The sequence below is a fragment of the Symphodus melops genome (assembly GCF_947650265.1).
Source record: "Symphodus melops genome assembly, chromosome: 4".
In the NCBI taxonomy this organism is placed as follows: Eukaryota; Metazoa; Chordata; class Actinopteri; order Labriformes; family Labridae; genus Symphodus; species Symphodus melops.
The window spans coordinates 12,086,314-12,110,131 of NC_136694.1; the positions used below are offsets into that span (position 1 = coordinate 12,086,314).

Sequence of the window (23,818 nt, forward strand, 5' to 3'; positions counted from 1 at the left end):
GTTGGATTCGTTTTAAAGAAATATGAGATTTAGCCAGTATCTCTCGCCTGTTTCCAGTTATTGTTTCCCAGGTATAACAAGTTAAACTTATCTGGTCTGATCACAGTATGAGGAAGGCCGACATCATTTCTGATGACAGGGCTGTCTGAACTAGTGATATAGTCTGATGTATCTGTTTGTGGTTTCTTTTTTATATCCATTACTGACCATATCAATATTCTGTTATCAGCCTGTTTGATTTCATTTACAGCAAAACTACATCCCACCATCAACTGGCTTTGGAAGCCAGTTGATGGTGGTTGCCAGGATGGAAATGCTGTCTCAACCTAACTTGAAGTCATCCTAATTACACGGAAACAGCTGGAGCTGAGGCAGGTTTTAAGCCTCCTGCCAAACAGCAACACCACATCTGCCCGTCTGTCAGGCCAGCCCAATGGATAATTATTTTCAAAAGATCACCCACCATACAGTGTGCGCTAAGAGAGACATAAGATAATCAGTTTGATTTTGTTTTTTGAACCATTTCTGCTGCAAAAACATGAAGGGCTTCAGTAACCAACCTTAAGCTGCCAAACTGCAGGTCTGCAGGTTTTGCACATCTGCATTGGTTTCAATTTTTCAATACTGGAGGTTGCCACTTGGTGTGAAGTGTACACACGTCTCTGCAGTCTCATGCCCTTGAATAGGCATGAAAAGTACGATTATCTGTGCTAATTTGGAAAAAAACATGAGCTTCAAGTTCACGAGGACCTGGCATTTATCAATTTAAGAAGGCGCGAACAATTCCCCTATTGAAGAACACATCATGAAACCAACATAGGCTGTTCTTATAGCAGGAACTTTGTTTGACAAATGTGAGAAAAATCTTAAGACGAAATAGGTCAACTCTTGGTAGTTTTTCCCCATGACAAGATAACAACTTTTTCTGGAGAGTGCTTCCCCCTATTAATCCTGGTTTGGCCTGTTTTTGTAACCTTATTACATGGGTAACAACATATGCTGTACTGACGACATGGCTCTAGAAAGTGTTTATGTTTTAATCTAAAAAATGCACAAAACATACCCAGAAGGTTTCAGAATTGCACCCTGCCTATCGCTAAATTTTTTGGTAATGTTCCATTTAATCCTAAAATTAGGTTATTTGTTGCCACACAATTTCCTCTGAGAAGGCCATTAAAGAGCTAAATACCACAGGAGGATTCCCATTACTGGACTGACTATAGAAAGGCTCAGTGGAGCCCTCAGCTTCCCCTAAATTTAATTGCTTGTGATAATAAACCGTCTCATCGTTTGATTAAAAGGCTTTGTTGTTAAACAAATGTGACTTACTGATTAGTACTGCCTGCAGGAGACTGCTTATGCATGCACTGAACTGGTAAAAAGTGCACTGCCCTCATGTGGATTTTAAAGACTGATCACCTGACAGAACAGTTCAACTAAATGATTTTTCAGTGATGACATATGCAGACTGGTTCCCTGAGAGTAGAGGGCATGGTCACTAAGGATGATTAATGTTGGAACTAAGGTTTTTGGTCATTCTTCAAATGGTGAATCGCCGTTTTAACGAGCTCTTTCTTTCACCAAACACTAAACTCGTGAATTTAAGTAATGACAGGGAGCACAGATTGAGCCTGGTTACTCCTGCTCACCATCCTGCAGCTTCCCATGATGTTTCTGTAGCTGAGCTCAACATTCATTTTTTTTCTTCATGAAATGTAATCTGTTTGTGTTCCTGCTGCCATACAACAGCAGGCATAACATTGTTATTCAAGCATTAGCTCTGCTACCTGTTCACTGAGTTAGTTTTGTCCTCTTGCTGTTGCACATAAACCTTCAACCTACCACAACATGGTCTGTGTCAAGATTTTCCATGTCAAGACCTCATTTTAATTAGATGTGTCGACAAAGGTGCATTACATCAACTCTTGCTGTCCAGACTTCAACTGTCAAATATATAATTATTTTGTGTGTCAATTTCAAACAGTAAGACAAAGTCCTTTAAATTTAGGGTTGGAAAATGAAAGTATGGTACTTTGTATTGACAAGCTGATGACTCAAATCACGAACAAAGTTACTAACTGGTGTTAACACAAGACAAAGATCATTATTTTATCACAAATATCGATATTATTAATGAACATCCATAGCCACTTTGTAAAACAAGCTAACACCCTCTGTTGAGTGAGAGAAGTGAATGCTAATGCATTGTAGCCCCCCCCACCTTCCTCGTCCCTCTCCCTTGTCTTGTCTGAGCGACAAAAAGGGAAAAAAAAAGTGTTGAGTTGTGTTGCGTTGCACTTCTTTTGAGTTACTTTTGTTGTTTTTCTAAATAATCCAGTTAGGAGTGTAATCAGGCCCCTGTTCTCTTCGAGCATATGTGCAAGATGGAGATACATGTAAAAAGAGAAAATGGTTGGATGAAACACAATCTCAGAAACAATCCACTAATGTCTGACTACATTAAACGCCTCTGGCAGTAACTCCTCTGTTAGACTGCAGTTAGTAATGAAAGACTTAAAGTTCAGATTTCGAATTTTCGAACTTTATTGTTAATAGTCCAATGAAGAACTTGCTACTAAACATGTTGTGATTACACCCAACATGGAATGACTTGATGTTTTAAGAAATACCCAACTATTTACATTTGTATTTTTTTGTGAACATAGGTTAAATCTGACCTCTTATAACTTTTGAAATCTATTTTAACGTTATTCATCACATTTCACATTATCATAAAGTGTGCATGGTGCAATAAACTAATTTTAGCTGCTACATCTCTATAGGGTTGAAGGGTCTAATTGGGGGCAATTGTTGCCACAGCGTGTTCCATGTCAAGCCAAATTTATTTTGTCATAACTTCACACTGAGAGGGAAATGCTAAGCCCAGGGACTGTGCTAATTAGGTCTCGTATGTTATTTGGCTAGCATATTTTGTTTGTGGAGGGCCTTAGAGGAGACAGCATGTACTGAATCATGTGAGATGAAGATAAGCTGGTTTCCTTCCAGCTAAACTCCACCGCAGCTCACTGACACAAGCAGACCGAGAACATCCTTTAAATGGATAGTTTACTCTGCTCAAAGCCTGAAGATCTGCCCCATGGCAGTGGTGAGAGGCAAATAAAATAACTTTGAAGTAATAATCAGTCTTGTTGCTTTTTGTCCACTTTGCTCTTGTAGCTCATATAGAGGCATTTGCATTCATTTCAGTTCCAGCTAAAAAGTCCTCACTCCTGATATGATATACAGTATACTGTAAGAGATTCAATTATTCTCTGGAGATTGAAAACTAGAAAATGATTAGATTGCATTTATATTTAATGTTTAAAAAACAGATAACTGCTAAAAACAACAGATTTGAAGAAGATCAGCCACATATCAAGATACGTTTATAAGTGGATGCTAATATGACTCAAATGGATCAGACTATAATAAAAGTGTTTTTCAAACACTAGTACACTGCCTTCTGTTTCAGCCTGACCTTCGAAGACGTCACATTTACACAGGAGGTTGGTCCCACTCAGCTAGTGTCAGAGCCTTGATCTGTTGTGCCCCAGGCTGAGAGCCACAGATGACAGGACAGCAGTGAGAAGGCAGCACCAGAGGCCACTCTCCTTTTTTCACTCACAATAGGTTCTGATAGGGGATTTAACCAGCTCTACCGAATAGTTTATCAGTGCTCCAGTAATCCTCCATCATGGCTGGGAGATATGTAGGTCTATAAAATATGTTTCAAATACCCTTAAAATTGTCCAAAACAAAACTGTTAATCATGCTATCTGTATTTAAATAGCATATTTTGCAAGGTTCATACGGTATGCATTATCCCTTAATCTAACAGGATCTTCTCACAGCACTACCTTTACCCTTGTTGTGACTCACATGGTTTGCTCCACTGTCCACAGACACACCAACAGTAAAGACTAATTATGTAAAGAATAATCATGTCACATTTGTAGAATTAAGCCCTCTTACTCATGCCCTCCAATTGCCTCACAGGATACATCTGTGTGGCACATGAGCCAGATAAACACAGCCTGTGTTTGCTTGCTGGCACACACCAGCAATGGAAAAACTGCAGCAACATACATGGGATTTTGGAATTTCAGAATGAAAGCTGAAAAAAACTTTGAAGAAGAACAGATGGTTTCTTAACCATCTATGTGATGAAGTGATGCACTTTTAAATTGAGATGTGAAATAGAAAACAAAAACCTGACTGTGTGATTCAAACGTTGGTGTTTATAGCACAGACCACCTGCTGAGATAAAAAAAAAAAAACAGAAGAGTAGTCACTTTTCATTTTGATGTGACAAAGTATGCACACTGACTATGGCAAGAGCGGAGCACATAAACTGTGAGTAACTACGATGACAGGCCTTGATGTCAACCAAGCAACCTGAGCAAAATATGAGGGTGTTTCTGATCACACCCGACTTGATTTCAGCAGATAAAAAATGTCATTATAAAAGATCAGCATCTACTGGAGCAGCTCTGTATGTAAACAGAATGATGAATCACTCTCACACAAATAAATGTTGCAAAGCTGTAACGATCTGAAGCAATGAATAAAGACTGGTAGATAAATGATTGTCCAATCATCACTCTCTACTGTCAAAGTAAAGATGTTTATCACGGTAACGGATGGGTGTTATCAGTTTTCGTGTTGGCTATATAAACATGTCAGTGATTTTAATGAGTTCTACTTAAATGTAACACATCAGGTTTCTTCTAATGTTGTCCTGTTTAATTATACATAACACGTGTTGTTGTTTTTAGTATCTAAAAAAGTTGGGCACGTATGAAAAAAAGAGTTTCTAGGGACTAATATTAAAAGTAAATGAGTCACTAACTAAGTTACTGCATTTAAAATAACACTGCAGTCATTTTTAATATGTAGGTATTTGAGCATCCCTAAAATGGTGGGACTACACGACTTCCGGTTGTGTGAGAATAGACGTGCAAGGACGTATCAAAAAAAGGTACTTTGAATTAAGGTATGAGTCAGTTTTAAAGCTGTTTTTTTAATAGATGTTTTACAATAAAAAGCCCATAGTAATCATCCAAAATGTATAATCAACAAACAGAAAAAAGATCATTAGTATTTCACATGTTTTAGCTGTATTCAGCCATCCATTATCTACCGCGTAAACCATTCAGGATATCAGTGGCTGGAGTCAATCCCAGCTATCATTAGGGAGAGGCAGGGTGCAGCCTGGACTGGTCACCAGTCAATCAGGGCTGACATTGAGAGAAAGACAACCAGCCACACTTACATTCACACCTACAGGCAATTTTGTGTCACCAGTTCACATAACAAGCATGTCTTTGTGTGGATCCATTCTAAATTCATACACACCAGTCCATCACATGTGTACCGGCCTGCCTAACTTGCAGTAAACTTATATAAGCTTATAAACGTAAAGGCGATTCACTGTCGAGCACCGTCTACATGACATGTAAACACGAGAAAACAAACAATTTGTCAGGCGCTTCGGCGTGTGTGGCGTGTACGCACGTGCAGCTTCGTAAGCTTCATGTGAGTGCATGCGAAACATCACCTCACATGCAGCTACACCAGAGAGTTTTACTTCCTCTCTCTATCTGCACTCTTCTCAGGATTATCCAGAGAAAAAAACATGATATTCAACATTTGTTTTCTCAAAGTAAATGTTTAATATTGTGTTATATGTTCCAAAAGCAATATGGAGTAATGTAATGTGAAAATATACAGATTCCCTTTCGCATCTTCTCCTGCGACACACAGTCAGGCTAAAACAAAGGCCGATTGAAAAGAGACTAAAAGACCATTTAAACTGAAGTTTCGTGGCTCATCATGTATATTTCTTTGTTTGTGATTTTTAGCTTGTTTAGGATTTATTAAGGGGTAAATTAAATTAAAGGGATATTTTTGTTGTTATTTACAATCACAATGTGTTGCGTTTCAATTAGGTCTACAACAAAAAAACATCCTTTTTTTACCCCTTAATAAATCCTAAACAAACTAAAAATCATAAACATACAAAATATACTCTACCCATTGCTCGGTAGCCATTATAAGTCTATGGAAAATGTAGGTGTAGTGTCAGGCGTTGGCCAGATCCCAGAGGTCTTTGCAGACGCAGGGTACGCGTTTTAGTGGCTGGTGCGCACAGATGTAAAATGGATCCACCCCCCATAGTCTCTGGACTGTGGGAGGAAGCAGGAGTACCCGGGAAGATTCCAATATGCACTGGAAAAACAAGCAAACTCCGCACAGAGAGGTCCTGTCCAACAGGGATCGGAACCAGGAACCTTTGTGCTGTGAGGCACCAATGATAACCACCCAAGCAGCTCGAGCTGTATTCAATAAGCCCAACATTGGAACTAAGGTGGTGGATCACTTGTAAATAATGTTTTTATTGAACAAACAATCTCTACACCAAATTGATAGACTAAGAACACTATTGTTTTCCATTAACATGATGTCCTCTCTGACACCTGACACACTCTGACACTCAGATTGTGGAAAGTAAAAACTCATATTCTGTCCACCCCATACAATCACTGGCTGGAGAAAAAACACTGCAGCATGATCTCCAGGTACTCATTTGCTCACTCTGCCTTCAGTATAGATTACAGATAGAAACTAGAGGACAATGCTGAAGCAGCAGGACCCACTGGAGAGGAGCCTTGACACAAACCGGTGAGCCCTATTAGGCACAATATTACATGGTCATCTGTGAGGGACAATCATTGGGTATTTTACTAGCCGATGGTCTTATGGGCTTTGGGAAAAGAAGAGCAGAGTCTATTAGCCACAAACATGATCGTGAAAGAAACTGTTCTTTAGAGTTACAATATGACCAAGGCTGCATTCAGTCAGAAGGACACTGTTTCAAGGGCTTTAGTTCAACACGTGGAGCTTGCAGGCAGAGAGAAAGACAGTTCCGACCAAAGATCCTTCATCGTAGATCTAGAGGGAATATGTATTGAGGCAACAGTATGATGATATTATTAAAATGCTTTTAAGACTTTGCATTACTTTGTAAACTAATTAATCCCTCCAGTATTTCTTCTTTCATGATTGTTGCAATCTAAGCTGCTTTCATTTTTGGTCACCATTTAAAAATTACAGGCCAGTTGCAATGTTTTAAAAGACATTTCTTATATACTACTCTTTGGGCAAGTGACTTTTGCCCCCCCCCCAAAAAAACAACAACAAAAAAACCTCTCCTGATTGCCAAAGTTCTAACTGAACATGCTTACTTTGTATAGTAAAGTATTAATTACTGTAGCATTCAATGGGAGCATTAAACACATAGAACTACAGAACTGAGCACCCTTAAAATTTTAAGCCTAAAATCACCTCTGGGTGTTACATAAATAAAAGGTAGCTGTTGGTTTTTGTTTAGAAACAAGGTTAACTAGGGACATACAAGGATGCAGACTATAGTAAAAAGATCAATGCTGACACAGATTCTCTAAAGAGCATATTGCAGATTAAATGAAAAAAAATAAAACCATTAAATCGTCTAATAATGGCTTTAGAAGAAGTCAAATCTTGATTTCATATGTTCGTCAACACAAAAAGGCACACATTTAGAAGATATTGGGCCAGTCATTAAGATGGTTAAATGTTGAGTTTGTGCTGGATGCACTGAATACAATTAAAAGGACATTGAGTTCACCGTTTCCACAATAAGAAAAAACATGGAGTCAGCTTTCGTACCTGGGTTTGTTTTGAGCAGATGAAAAACAGGCGTTATGGTCACAAAATTGCAGTCATTTGTGGCGCTCATTTTCGGATTATGTGCTTGGCGTTATGATGGAGTTCAGGATTGGATACCGAAGCCAGAACCGAGTGACACTGATGATGGGTACGGCCCTGCCAGTAGGCAACTGCAGGTACACCAGCAGCAGCAGCAGCAGCAGCAGCAGCAGCAGCACCAAGCCTGGCTAGCCGAGGGGTGCTAAGGCTGCCGCAGCACCCCTTGACATCAGGGACAATTTAAACCAACAGTTATAAGAACTTTAAAACTACAGTAACATGTGATGTGTGGATTCCATTTAAGGCAGCTGGTCAAAATAAAGCTAATTCTTTCGAGGCAGCACTTTGAGACAGTAATCCACGCCTTTATTACCACTCAGCTGAATTACTGTAATGCATTGTATGTGGGGGTTAGAGGGGGCTCCATCAGTTTGTCTTTGCAACTCTTAGATTACTGGCAATGAAAACTGCTACTATTGCTGACAAGTTTACAGAAAAAAAGAGATTATTAGGTAAGTGTGTCTAAGTACCTGTGCTATTCTTTTTTTTTTTTTTTTTTTTTAAAGAAAATCTACAAATATGGCATTATTTGCTTAATTTATCCAGAGGTTTGGCTCCAATTGCAGGGAGAAATAGGTTTGAAACAAGGTCACCAAATATCCACCTGAACCCAAAAACAACCTTAGTGCCTTGTCGAAGGGACTTTGTGTCCTTCTCATTATCAATGTTAAGAGTGTTTTCAAAGTGTTTTCTTGTGAATATGTTAGAACAATTCATGGGTTTTCATTTTCTGAGCTGCACTTGTTGCCTGTACTGTCGTAGGAAAGGGGAGAGTACATCAGTTGGGAAGCCTCAATTGCATATCAAAAACACTTTCAAGGGGGAACACAACCCCATAAATAATAAAGACACAAAGACAAAAACACCACAACACCTTTGCCTTTGCATCAGAATGAGACATGTATCACAAGAAAAACCTTCATCATTTGGTATAGCAGAGTAAGTGTCAACTTGAGAAATTACTCGAGCGTCCTTTTCTATCGAAAAATGTTTAGCAACACAAGGAAAATAAATGTTTCCTCAAGCAGGACAATCTCCTGGCAGGAGATCAATGTCACTGTTTTGTTGTGTATTTGATGCAATCCTTGTTCTTCCTTTTTAGTGAATGCCCCCCGGGGATTTGTGTACATGGAGGGAATATTACATAAGTTTATCTCACAGGAGACATCAGCTTTTGGATGTACTGCCATATTTGTGGGGGGAAGTCATGGAGAGAATAACAACTAACCAGAGTGCTCATCTGGAGGCCTCATTTAATGTGGGATGAGGTCAAATAAGGACAAACAGGACCTACTGCAGCAAGGTGCGAAGGAAAATATGTACCTGTTGTCAATCAATCAGTCTTTATTTGTATAGCCCCACTTTATATCAAATGTTATCTTATGACAAATTGACAAAAAAGCAGGTCCAGACATTAATAGCTTTTTATAAATGCTCAGGTTTATTAGCATGAGCTTTCACTCCCTCCATTTATTTGCTACTCCAATTAAATCTTGTTCTAATACTTGCAGCCACACATCATTAGGTCCCACGTTGGCTGGAGTTTAACTCCGCAGAGACTCTCTTCTCAGCACTTGTGTGTATTTTGCTTGCTGCTCCTGAAAAGCGACCACTCCTGTCATGAAGCGCTCACATCTCACCCCTGCTATCTCTCATTACCCGCTAACTCTCGCACAACAGGAAGGCCGGCTTCTCGACGTGGGTTTATTTTCCACTCTCCCAGGTGAGAGGTGATTCATCTTATTCGATAGGTCTCTGTCTCTTCCTCAATGGCCTGTCCGTCAGCACTTTGTTACTTCCTCTCTGTCTCTACTCACAATATGGTCTTTTCTCCTCCCAGGAGGATTGGGTGTACACACGATCAAAGCAGCACAACACCACAGCGTCTGCTCCAGCATACTGTGAAAGTCACTTCAGAAAAAAAATCTATAGCCGTCTTCTCCAGCGAAAAAAAAATAAAACAGAAACACTTCACAAAGTTTTAAACTTAAAAGTCAACAACAGAGGTTCGTACTATTTCATTTCATTTCAATATATTGGATGGGACTTCCCACTTCCCGAGATAACCAAGAAGAGATCAAATGTTTGAAAGATCTTTATCTTAACACTAGAAACAGATCTTATCTGAAAATGTCGACATCTAGGGAGACCTTTCTTTAATTATTGACTCAGTGTTTCTATCAAAGTCCAACAAAGTGAGAGAGGTGACATTAAGATCAGTCCATTAAAAGAGACTCACTGGCTGCAATTTCACAGGTGAGTGCACAAAATTCAAAGACAAGAAAAAAGTTCTTCTTGTGATGAATTATCTCTATCCAAAGAAAGTGGTCTCTTGTTTGACAGATAAGATAATTAAGTAACTCCTAATTTGAGGGGGAAACGCTTTGTAATCTCAAAATAGCAAACAAGCAAATGTAAGATCTAAAATGACAGTAATTAGAAAATGATTTATAACAATTATTGTAAGCTTCTGTAACCTATGAAATGTCTTGATTGTTTTAAATACACAGCCAGAGGATACCAACACTAATAAAAATAGTTTGATTATGTATTTTTTACCTCATTGCAGAGTCATTACAATAGATGACATACTGGAACAAACTTCTGTGGTGAATATCTGATCCCAGTGTAATTATATTTTAACATTTGAATCTGCTGATGATTAAACATCTCAACAACAATCACTGTGTGAAACAGCAGCTCTAATTTCATTTGTTTCTCATCAAAGCTCCCTAATATTCATTTAAAAAAGAAAAAAACATCCTACCACCACGATTTGAAGAACAATTCTACTGAGCACCTTCAAACTTCAAGGTTAAGGTCTATGTCCTGCACAGAGGGAGTCTCCTCTGTGGTTCAAACATGTAGCATGAATCCATCAAGTCCTGGTGGGATGGTGGTTCAGGGTTTAACTTTCTTGTTTCTCCAGTATCAGATTTGTGGGGGCACTAGTTCAGCTGGGAAGTTGTTGTTCATTCTTTCAATGACACATACTTCAATGAAACACTTCACATTTGAGCAATAAAGAATATTTTGGGTGTATTCATTCCTAACTTGTTTCGTTCGCTTGAAACGAACTAAAACCCTGGTGCGGACCTTTTAAGTAGGTGTGAATACAAACCATCGAACTCAGGTGCGCACCAAACAGCCGGACCGAGACCCAGTCGAAGAGGTGGTCTCGGTTCGCTTCCAAACAAACCCTGGTACGTTTGTTTGAGGTGTGAAAGCAACCAGACCTCAGTCCGACCCAGCTCTAAAAATCGTATTCTTACCAGACATAACAGGCTCCCGTTGCCTCACGCATTAAGGGAAATAATTGTTTGGTTAGCAGCACAGTGTTTTTGTTTGTTTCTATTGCTTACTTTGATATAAGACGCAGAGGTAATCTTTAGTCTATCTTTCAGACACTTTCACTAGTGTTTCATCGCTCTGTTCTTTTATTATCCAATACATTTAAAATACAGACACTATGAACAGAACAGAAGCTGCAGCTGAGTTTTCCTGGCGCTTTCCCCCCGCAGCAGTCTGATCCTCCTAATTTCCCCTGCACCACAGACTTCATTTATAACCTCGGCCACATTCATCATAACACCGGTTGATTGCCCACACATAGATCTACATTTTTTACATGATTAGATGTTTTCGTACCTGTACTAAATGGATGAAATTGTTGCTAAAATGTTTAATACCAGGACAGCGAGTGCAGCACGCAAGTTCTCCATGATTGTTTACTTTCATCTTGCGATTACCACTTTACCCCGCCCTAAACCTTTTTATCCAATGATTGAACGATCTTTGCACACGTGGTTTTGTTTATGAATTCTGGGCCTCTTGCGAAAAGTGCAATGTGAAAACAAACCGCACCAAACCAAAAAAGAAACATTGTATTTGGTCCGAACCAAAGAAAGCGGACTAAAGGACTTTTCTGGTGTGAATACACCCTTAGTTTACCATGTGTATCCATAGTGGCTGTTCTATGTTAGTCTTTCATCTGTCATTTCAGACAGCTTCTCCCCATGGTGTAAAAATATATCATTAACATTTGAACTCAGAAATAATATGAAAAAGGGCTTGCTTTATTTCAATACATTTCAATATCAAGATAGGGCAATGATGCTGAAGGGAAATTATAATGCCAAAACCATTTTCCAGACAGGTTGTAGTCAGTGTCAAACTGTTCATTTGGCAAGAGACGATAATCTCAGTTTTGTGAGGCCATATTGCTAATGACCTCAATGAAGATGTTACTTAATTCTCGCTTAAAGGGATACTTCTCCCATTTGCATAAAGCTTTGTATCATTAGAAACCTGATTTTGCGTCATCGAAAAAGTTTTCGATGGTATCCTGGTATTTTATGTAGCCTACCTTATATTTTCATTCAAACCTCGTGGTTATTAGGATTATATTTTACCAGTAAGAAGGCACTGAGAAAAGATTTTTAATCACTAACCGTTGCATTATTATTACTTCACCTGGTGGAAATGTGGTCGGATAGTCAAAACAACGCGATTGCCTTTTCCTGAGTCCTTTACAAATTCTCCTCACACCTTTCCTTAACCCTGTGATGTTTTCCCCTGGGTTAAGGGAAAGTGGATAGTGAAAGTAGAGAGGAGGGACAATCCGAATGCACGCTAAAAGCAGCGTCCGTCATCTTGCTAGGCAGCTGTGCGAACAGGCTCAATGGAGAGAGCTGAGAAGAACCGACAATGGTGAAAACAGTGTTTCAACTTTAAACTGATATGGAAGAAGTGGATTTTAAAGGTCTTGTGCTCAAATCAGATGCTTGTTGCTATCTCTAATGAAACAGGAGACGGCTGCTGTCGACAGGCAGGTCTTGTGCCTGCATCAGCTGAGGCACAGAACCTGCCTGTCAGCGGTGTTGAGAACGAGAAACCTGGGCCAGCTCAAGCTGGGGCTGACTGGTGGTGTCGGTGCTGTCACTGTTTGCCTGTGGACACAGACATAGAGTGGCTTTACTGCCAAAAATTTCTAAGATGCCAATGCCCTCTGAAATCTCAGAATCAGTTAAGGAAAAGGCTGTATGTGTTTTAAACAGACTGTAAATAGTTCTTTCATCCAAATCAGCCAAAAAGACAGTTTCTGCCTTTTCTCAGTCAAGAAGGCACCAACCTAAAAAACAATTTCACATCTCCACTTTATATGACCCAATTTCAATACAGATTCATGTTTTAACAGGTGAATAATTCTTTAAGTACAGAAAGAAAAGTCTCTGACTCATACCCTGCACATTTTCCAACATAACAAGTTAGCCACCTAAAGCAAAGAGATACCAATTTTATGCACAATTTAAAACAAACTAAAGGCATACAGTAAGAACCACATCTGATCTATGTGGACAGATAGATTCAGACAGGGGACGCAAGATGTATTCGACACAGGGGAAGTCTACTGTATCATGGTGGCGCACCTATTTGCAGCGGCTCCCTCCCTGTGCTGCCTCTCTCCATCCTCTCTCTGCCACCCGCAGACGGTATAGCCTGTAAACATATCTTTGCTTCCTCTTGGCTGGTGCTAAGGCGTTATTGCAGTGCTTCAGGCACCATCACACTCACTTAATGCACCAGCACTTTCTTTCCTATTTTATATTTATTATTCTTTTCTTTATACCCTGCTCTTACAAGAAAACAGAAAAGTCAGCACACTTTCAATTTCCTTTGACTTTAAAATCTGGATAGAGCAGCAGCAGCAAGTAAAACACAACGTTGAATGGTTGTGCAATTAAAGATATTAGTGTTTGAGTGTGCTATTTTTTCTCTGCGCTTCACTGGTTCTTAATAGGGATGTGTTTATCTTGCTCTCATGTGCCGAATGTGAGGAGAACAGCCGAGAGTATCTTATGGAAGTGACAATATATCCCATCTTGAATATCTTGTATATCCTCCTTTCAACATTTTGTTCATCCCATTTCAGTTATGTTTATGCCTGAGTTCAGACAGAGGGCAGGCTCTCTAAAGCTAACTGAAAACCTGACTTTAAAGTGTATAGTTATAAATATCATTTCATTTCTATGTATTAAAGTCAAACAGACACTGCTTGCTCCAATATCCTTTAAAGTACTTTAGCTCTGCTCAGTCATAAAAGTTATTTTCATAACATTTGGATTTATTTTCCAATCCTCCCTTTGATCCCTCTCTTGCTGAAAACAGAAAGGCTCACTTTGTTAGACATCACAACTTTGTTTTGTTGCTATGGTTCATTGAATGAAACACATCATGGTTGACAGACCAGACAGGGGAAACGAAATAAGGGGAGAGATGGTTTTGCACCATACCAAAGTGTTATGATGGTAAAAATATCCTGAAAAAACAACTATGAAATATGTGCGAGGAAAAGAACACAGGCTTCCCCCAGTAACACAACTAATCCATTAAAGTAACAACACACACATCGAGGTGTTAAGCTGAAGTGTTTGCATGATATGTTGAAATGTTTATCATGTTTTTTTATTTTATTTTAGGCTACAGTGTGATCTTATTTTAAGATAGGGGAGACACCAGGATTAATGACTACAATTTCTCAGCTGTGAAATGTGTACACAGTAATAACACATGATCAGTTGTGATAGAACGACACCTTTAGAAATGAAGGCTACTGTGCCAAGTGTCTGTGGTGTGTATACTGAACAGCCAAAGCAGACAACAGGGCTGCACTTCAGCTGAACGAACACGCAAACATACAGATGTGCTTACAATCATGAAAAAGCCCTTTAATAATCGTTTTAAACTTAGGAGGTATTTCCACTACAACTAATGAAATAAAGCAAATCCCTTCAGAATAACAAACACACAGGGGCTGATTTCTACAGCCTAAAGCTTGCTGTCAAAAGTGCTTGGCATAACATTTTACTGGTTACGGCGCCCCAAGTGAGGCGCATGGTGCAAAGAGGTTGCAATCAATCACTTGGTCTTATACATGGGTGGGATTTAGTCATAACATGAATCACACCAACCACAGTCTTCGCTCTTGTTTCCTTTAAGAGCCAGGTGCATACACAGCGGGTTTCCATCTTAATGCCGAGATAAAATGAAATTCTGCCAGAGTTCATTGTGCCCCTGAACACACATAACGCTGTTTTGAAATATGACGAAGGTGGGTTGAAGTTATGTTTTGCTGAAGCATCAGCACCGATCATAAAAAACATTTCTGAATAAATGGGCTTTCAGATGGAATGTGAGTCGCGAGGGCAAATGCACAAAGCAGGGTTAGTGGGCCCAACCACAAATCACGTCCATCACCTCACTTCTGACTGTGCGAACGGACAATTGTCAGGAAAATGGCTTCTTGTTGGATGCTTAATGTATCTGTCCACCAATCAGAAGAAAGCCCTGGCCTTCCTTCTTCTGTTGAGGAGGAGACGAGCAGCAAAGAAAAAGAGGGTGTGGCTTAATAAAATGAAATTACAGGATTTAGGGGATTTAGCTGCAGCTGTGCATATCGTTTGATCGACTGATATGAATTTTTTTATTGTGAAAACATTTTTAGTCATATCGCCCAGGCCTAGCTGTAAGTGGCTCGTGAGGTTCAGTAATTTGTTGTAGTGAAACATATGCTGTCGTGGACAGCTTTAGCTCAAGGGGTGGAACAATGTGCACATGGTAATGTGGCATTGTGATGAGGTTTGGGCCCATTTTAATATACACTTGAAGCCGTGGTCTTCCACCATTGATGCCCAGATGATAAAATGTACTATACTGCATGTCTTTGATGCTTTCACATTGATAGGTTTTTTTGGGTTTTTTTTTTTAACAGGACAAGGTTGTTGAACACCGTTTTCTAGTGCCTAGAGCTCCAGTGATTGGCACCTCTGGGTGATGCAATAACATTCATTAGCGTAATGCTGCACTGAGAACTCAGCTTTCCCCTCACAAATGATTTACCTTTTGTAACTCTTCTTCTTATGAGCATTAGTTGCTTTTTTCCCCACTCAGAAGAATCTCTGCATGACTGCATGCACCAAACATTATTAGATTATTATTTCTGTTAGCTTTGACTTTTTCACCTTTTTTTTTAAGTACCCATTTTCTCATGTTTTTGGTTAAGTTGGGGAGTTAGGTTGATTTAATTGCTTTTATTCAGGGAAGTGTTTTAAATAAAATATACTTTGTAATTTGAACCATGCTCACCATGAGACAATATGTGTGCCTACGTTGCTCATATTGAGCTTATTCTTGTTAATTAAGAAATCTGAAATGTTTTGGGATGAAGACAAATACCACACCGAGCAACCCATCTACTGCTTGTATATTTTTTGCTCATACCCTCACATTGCACATTCAACTTTAAAAAGCTGTATAAGACAGTCTTTTCCAGAATGCTTGATTTAATTCAGTTCTTTCTAACCTAATGCCTGGTTCACACGGCAGGATAATCACGCCGATTTTGGCCCCGATTCTCCCCTTCCGATAATCTTAAGGACGCCCCGATCATCATAAGATAATCTTATAAGATCATCCTGCCGTGTGTGGTGTGTTCAGAACGTTCTCGTCTGGTCGGAAGAATGTCGGGACAGCTCCGATCTCAAATCGGGGATATTCAACATGTTGGATTGTTTTGGCCCGATCTCTCATCATGTGTGGTGTTTCCCCCGAGGAGAAACAAGCACGAGCCTGTTGACTGTGACGCGTAGCCAATCAGAAAGCGAGGTGACTTATTAGCGAAAACACCGGTAGCAAAACAACTGCTACTCACCTCCATATCAACATGTAGCAAGTAGAGTTCATGCTCCCGTTGTCTCCACTCCTTTGACCGACGCCTCTTTTTAAAACGTGTTTTTTCAGATAAAAACAGCACAAACGATCCCTATTACATCCTCTTTGTCCATTTGTTGACTCTGGAATCACGTTTGATCTCGAGAGGTTTTGCGAGATTTCCAGTCTGATCGGGGGACGTTCGCGAGTGAAATCGGTTGGTGTGTGGTGTGTTGATGTTGCCGTGTGGCCGCACACCACACACTGTACGACCGAAACTGTAAAACCTCCGATTATTTATCGCCGTGTGTGTGGTCTCTAAAGTTTGGGAAATCTGCCGACAATTTTAAAATCCTGCCGTGTGAACCGGCCTTAGACAGTGGTTCCCAAAGTGGAATTTCTTCAAATTCCATATTTTAGCCATTATCCTAAAAATATATGCAAAAAAAAGGTGTTTATAGAGATTACTTTTATTCTGCTTATCACATTTCTTACAATAGAAGACTGAAATCATGTTCATGTTTTAACCTCCTCTAGTCTGTAGTACCTTATTTTGGTGATTGTAAGTTTGGGAATTCTGTTCCGATGGAACTCAATGTCATGTCCAACTAAGTGGACATTAGGAAGAACTTTTTGTTTGTGACACCTTTGTGAAGTAACACAAAGGTGTCACAAAAATATCATATTAGGGAAAAAGAAACCCAACTAAAAAAAAAAACAGAAAAAAACTTCAGCTGCCCAATAACTAAAGCTTAAACTGAACATATGGAAACATATCCCACTGCATATGTGTAGAATCACTCACTTAATTAAAGATGTTCTATAATTACTGTAGGTAGGATGAAGCTGATACTGACAGAAACACTGGTAACATGGGGAAAAGCTTCTGACCCAAACTAATTAGCATCACAGCATATCTTTGGCAGTGCTGCTGTCTCACATAGGAAACTAGTGACAACCTGCTCACTTTGAATAGACAGGACAGAAGGAAAACCCTCCAAGGACTTCTTTTCACGTATATATTCATTACCTTGTCACTGCAGTTCCTTATACATAAGGGAATCATTCACACAAAGATTACTCTACAGTATACAACTCTCATCAAAATACCAGCCGTCATTGCATCCTCTGTTGAGGTTTCAGAAACTGGGTTGTGATATGATGCCACTGTATCTGCTCTCATTAGTTTTAATATATAGGCACTAGCACAATAGGGCGAAACAGCTCGGGGACTGTTACTTTTTCTGATTTGACAAGGTGGCAAAATCTGACACATCTGAAAGTCTGAAAGACAGATTCAACAATTTCCAGCAAATGAGATGACTATCAGACCTCTCAGGGAAAACACCAACAAAAAAGGTCTTGGTTTTAAGAATTTAGATTGAATTGAAAACGGTCTTTTAATGGAACCTGCAGTGTGGTCTTAAAAAACAATACATACATCTCTTTTATTGGAAGCCAAAAAGAAGTAAATAAAGCCATAAAAGGTTTTTTTTATATGCAACTCTTTCAATCTCTAAACACATCTTAGCATGATCTCCATATTCAGCTGTCAAATGGTAGCTATAGTAACCACAGTGACTTCCTTTTACAGCCTCTAGCAGTGAATGGGCCCAATTAACCTCAAATGGTTATATATGTGCTCTATGGCTACCTCTCACCAGCTTCAGTGTGTGGCAAGATAAATTATATAGACAGCAGCTCCACTTGTCAATCATTTGACTCAAACCATATGCAACTTGTCTACTTGTTAAATATTTGCAAAATAATTCTCACCTGGAGTTCCTGCAGCTGCCCATGTCAATTAAAATGTATATCTGAGCTGCATGTCAAAAGCAGCACTTTTAAAGTTTGCAGGTCTGAGCTAGAGCCGAGAACCAAACGTGAGATGTATAAGTAGTAACAGTGCTAGTGTTGTATGGTTAAATGTTACTTTAGATTTTTTAGAGTTTTGAATCTTATTTATTACTTCATCATTAAACTACTTTTAGCTCAAAATCTTGATTATCATGTTAATTCTTGACACATGCCTTGAACAACACAACCAAGTTGCACTACTGCTGAACGTTTTGAAAACTGTCAAATTGATTGATTTATTTTTAATTAAAAAGAGTTTAGTAGGAAGAGGGTCGTTGTTGGCATCTCAGAAATAACAAAAATATCCACAGTTAGCAGGACGGACTTGGTCCATGAGTGGTTGCCATGGTTGCTTCTTCTTCTTTTTGCTTTTTGGCAGATGTGAGAACCAACTAGTTACATACCTGCTGTATCTTACTGTGTACATGCGCAAGTGTACTTAGGCATAAATAAAAAAAATATCAGCTCTATCCTTTTTCTGCACTATTGTTTATTTCATCTGACCTCAGGGATTTATTGCAGCGCTGGCAATGATATATAGTGTTTACACACACCATCATGGTCTACCTGAACACTATTTGAAAAAGCAACCAAGTAACAAACTGCAGGCTGAAATTTTAAACATCTGTCACTGCAGGAAATAGCGTTTGAAAAAAGACATTTATAATGACTTATGGTTTTCTGTTAACACTTAACTGCAGTTTTATGTGTTCAATATTGTTTAATTTTTTTTTAGTTTTCTTTACAGTTTTGAAATCTACAATATGAATGCTTTGCTTTCATTTCCAGGCCTGGCATCATCCATCATGTGTGTAACTGCCTGCAGTATTAACCTGAGGCGTAGATTTATTTCATAAATGGCCATCTAAGGCTCTTTTTTTTGTCTTCAGCAGCTGTTTTTTTTTTTAATAAGAATAAATTGACTATTGAATACAACGAGCAAACAACAGTAAAGATGTTGCCTCAGACATTTGTTCAAGGCATGCAAAAATAACTTAAAAAATCAAATCAGTATTCTCTTTTTTGAAGCTCTCACAGTATGTTAAGGGGCTTTCTAAAGCACAACACATATGGGTATAATAGTAACCCTGCAATTAAATGCATGTACAGTACATTTTAATTGAGCAAATAACTATATCACAAAAATGATATGGAGGCAGAACAGATGTAAACATGAAAAAGCCAACTCTATTAACAGGGGGCAATGTCTGCTCTATGTCAAAATGTTTAAATTCAAAGGGGTGTTGTGTTTAACAAGCGTTCATTAACACCCTCTCAAGAGAGTTGAAGAGATAAAGAAAAGTATTGTGCCAATGCTTTGATCAAAGTAATCACAAAACACACTCACGCATAGTGTCTGTTTAAGAAAGCTGGGAAATACAATTGTAGCGATGTGTTTGTGATCTTAACTCAGAGGCAGCGAGCATTAAAGAAGATTCCTCTGCCTCCGCTCTATACTCCCTTACCAGCCAAACACAGTTTCCATTTGTTGGAGCACAATCTCCTGCTGTGAGGTACGAGAGCAAAAGGCAATTTCAGGAAATCTCAGGTTGTGATTGTTTTAAAATTCTCAAGGAATTGTCAGGACTTCATGCGTGAAGGTAACTATTCATTTATATCTAATCTCTTTATGATCAGCCTCTATAAAGTGTAGAGTATCACCCTTCTTTCTTTGCCAAAGTTTAGAAAGTCCATTTCAATAAGGCTGTAGGAGCTCTGTTGTATTTTCATTTATTTTTGTTTTTAACTGTAATCAGTTTTAAACCTAAATCAAGCTGGCATTTTTCTACCAGCTAATGAAAATAAGCAACATTTACAGCTTTCACACAGCCCTGAATACTGTCGTATCTCTGCAGCTGACTGGACTGCTGCAGAGGGCAGCAGCTTGCAGTAAATTACACATTTGGCATTCATGTTTTGAATCAAATATAATCTCACTCCATCATTTAATCATCAGAGGCCAGTCACACATACAAAGACCTCCAGTCTGACTCCCAAATTGTGTTAAGTGATAAACAATTAAACACTGTTGCTTTTCTTCAATGGTGTCAAATTTGCCTGTGTGTGCTTGACACTTTTGCTTTCTGCCACACTGCTATCAGGTACGCTGAAAAAAGACCCAATAGCTTGTTCCAACACCTAATTAACTCAGAGTGAGGCCTCACAGGACTCAAGTTTAATGAAACAAGTTGGCTGATACAGATCTTAATGTTGTTATAATTCATCAAATACTGTGGAAAAAAACACATTAAAAGCAAACCAGCCTCTGAAATGGTAAATGGTATGTGAACTGTATTTTTATGGCCCTTTCATACTGGCTTCATCATTTGAGAGCAAGTTCCTAAATGTTTAATGGACAGTACCAATTTAGAGTTTTTCTTGTATCCTGACCACTCAGTGTTAACCAATACTATTCAGATGCATTCACACACTGTTGGCCCTGTCACTTGGGACCAATTTGAGCGTTCAGTTCTTGCTCAAGGACATTTTACTTTGAGTGAATGGTTATTCTGATTATGGCTGACTTTACAAATGAGCCACAGCAGCCGATCTGTATACAGTTTCTCAAAACTGTTTATTTATCCATGCAGGCATTTTTGCCAATAAAACTATGGATTAAACTAGTCCAGCACAAGTCTACTATGTCCATGGCATAGTAGAGTTCTTTTGATGAAGCATTAGGCTAGTTTGTTTGGTGAAAAGAACTAGTGAAAGCCAGGAGGAAATAAAAGCTGGTGATGTAAGAAAACCAGCAATAATATATCAAAATGTTAAGAAATAACTGACCGGGGGCACAGTGGTTAGCGTGCACGTTCCCATGTATGAAGGCTAACGTCCTTAACACGGGCGGCCTGGGTTTGACTCCGGCTTGTGACCTCCCTCCTGAATGTCACTACCCTCTCCCTCTGATTTCCGACTCTGTGCAAAATGAAATACAGTCATATTCAGATTGCCGTAGGATGTCTCATATAAAAAGACATTATTTTAACACATCACTGAGGAACAAAAGAGTTGGTTTAATTTTTTGATTATAGATTTTCCTTCAGATAACAGATCGCAGTGCATGTTCAGTTGCTGCACTATTTATATTTTGTCATTCACAAGAAGTAATTTAAATCTAAGTTCTTTGGCCTCCATGTATTTAGAGATACATTTTCCACATATCAGGGAGAAGAGAAAACCATGAACATGTCATTTGGATCAGGCCACAGGTGGAAAACAGGACAAGGTAAACTTAGAAAACCATAAAACTGAGTAGATGTCTACAGAAGGGGGTCAGCACAGGAGAGATTACCCAAACTCAAGACAAAAAGGAGCAGCTGTGCAGACAGGAGGCTGATTACAGTGGCAGTCAGGTGTTTCTTAGAGGAGGAAACTCAATGAGATGCCCAGAGGGCAGATGTGCCATGACTACATCTGGACACAATATAAAGGTCAGGGACACAAATGTGTAGGCAACAACACCAATTCACAAACGTGTACACATACACTCAAATACTGAAAGACACACGCCTGGCAATGTTGTCTCTATTAAATCCATAAAGCAGACTGATTGAAGGACATTTTGAGTAAGAGGTTGAAAAGAAAGTGAAAGGTCAGGTGATGCATACAACAGATCAGTTTGTTAAGACAGCCTATGGTTTGCTCAATCCTGGATGGATCCTGTAATAAATAACTCAAAAATACAGAAATACTCAAGAAAGAACTATCACTAAAGTACTACTTAACTGATTTCATATTAACTGTATTTATGAATGTTATTTAAATTTATAAATGTATGTTTTCTCTGTTCTCCTGCTCACAAAATACACAAAGAACACCATTGATGAAAAACAGCAGATTGATTAGTTGAATTCCTGGATACAAAATGTACAACTTCTGCCCCCACGTCCCACACACAGTGATATTTGCTTCTTAATAGTCATCTTTAATCGTTTATCATGCAGGCTGATTGCAGAAAAACATAAACATGTATTAGGCACAATCAAACCTATATTTAAGAATATGGGATTTGTATCCCATTACATACTGAAGTAGTTGTATCTGAAACCTTGTCGCAGGGCATTGGTTGTCTAAAGAGATCTCTAACTCAATTCAATATGGCTTATCTGACACAATATTGACTTTGTTTTATCCCTCTGGTTATTTGTTGTCAAATGTACAATCCCTTAGGAACAGAACGGTTGATGATAATGTGAAGTTGCAGGTAAAAACAAGAAATACACTGCCAGACAAACATACAGTACATAATGAGTGCTGGGTAAAAATAATAAACCAGCTGTGCCTGCGGTTTTTGAATAATTAATTCAAAGACATTAATCACCCCTTTTTTAAGTGGCATAAAACCACATTATATGTATGTATTTTGAAATATCTGGGTCACTGTTTCTATGAAGAATTGACTTGAGAGGAATCGTGTGCCTCCTCATTAATCCATTCACAAGCTTGTAGCGCTAGTGGGGACATGCCTCGTGTGACTTTTCTTCTCTTCCCTTTCCTGTCATTCAACATCCCTGAGCAGCACAGGGCTTCATTTGTTTCAATAACCCTTAAATCACTGCTGCACCGTGAAAAAAAAAAACAAGAATCGATCTCTCATCCCTCAGTGATTAGCACAGAAGTACACCCGGGCAAGGCACTAAACGGTTTAAAGCTTCAGTGGAGGTGTTTGATCAGTAAGAGGGGTTTTGCTCTAGCCTGCGGATGTGAGCGTTTCATCTTTTTTGTGCGGTAATACGGTATCTGGGTTATGAAAATCAAATGTTATTCCTCTAGTATTCTCTTTGACGACTGTCCGGTGTTTCCGTATACCTCTTGATCCACACGCTACAACATGCTGGATCAACACTCCCTCGAGACATTGTTATGCAGAAGGGTGTATATGAGCGATGACAGCTGTAGACCTGCCTTGGAAATCAAAGTCAACTTCCAACCAAGTCTTACTGGGTATATGCACTATTCCATGTATATTTATATTTATCGGCTCACAGAAAGATGGTGATGTGCCTTCGACAGTAATTTAAACACATTTGGTTGGCTGGCTGATTATATTTCAACCACAGGAATCTTAGATTGTTGACCAGATTTAGATTACTGCTTCATGGCCAAATGAAAGCTGAACATGTGTAAGGCAATAAGGTAAAATCTGTTGAGCATTTTTTTTCAATCTCTTTCCAGCTTCGCTTGAAGTGGATCACTCAGGAAAGATTACGAAATCGAAAAATTAATAGAAAGGAAGAAGGAACAAATCTTAGTCATGAATGTGGGTCAGTAGTTTTACCTGGCCCGGAGCAAAAAGAGGCAATCACAGCCAGGATACAGATGTAACTGAGGTACGGCATCCATGATACACTGTTCTGTAATAAGAGAAGGAGGGAGATGATATTTTCATCACCATTCTCATTGTGTAAATCAGATTTTTTTTTACAATACAACCAATTGCTAT

At 39.0% G+C, this 23,818-nt stretch overlaps 1 protein-coding gene across 1 annotated transcript in view; it reads right to left on the reverse strand.

Annotated features, from left to right (window-relative positions):
• slc2a9l2 (solute carrier family 2 member 9, like 2) overlaps window positions 1-23,818 on the reverse strand; it is a 102,452-nt gene that overhangs the window by 25,396 nt on the left and 53,238 nt on the right. Inside the window, exon 12 of the mRNA XM_079341282.1 lies at window positions 23,654-23,729. Within this exon, the coding sequence (XP_079197408.1) occupies window positions 23,654-23,729 (76 nt within the window). The remainder of the gene's footprint in view (window positions 1-23,653; window positions 23,730-23,818) is intronic.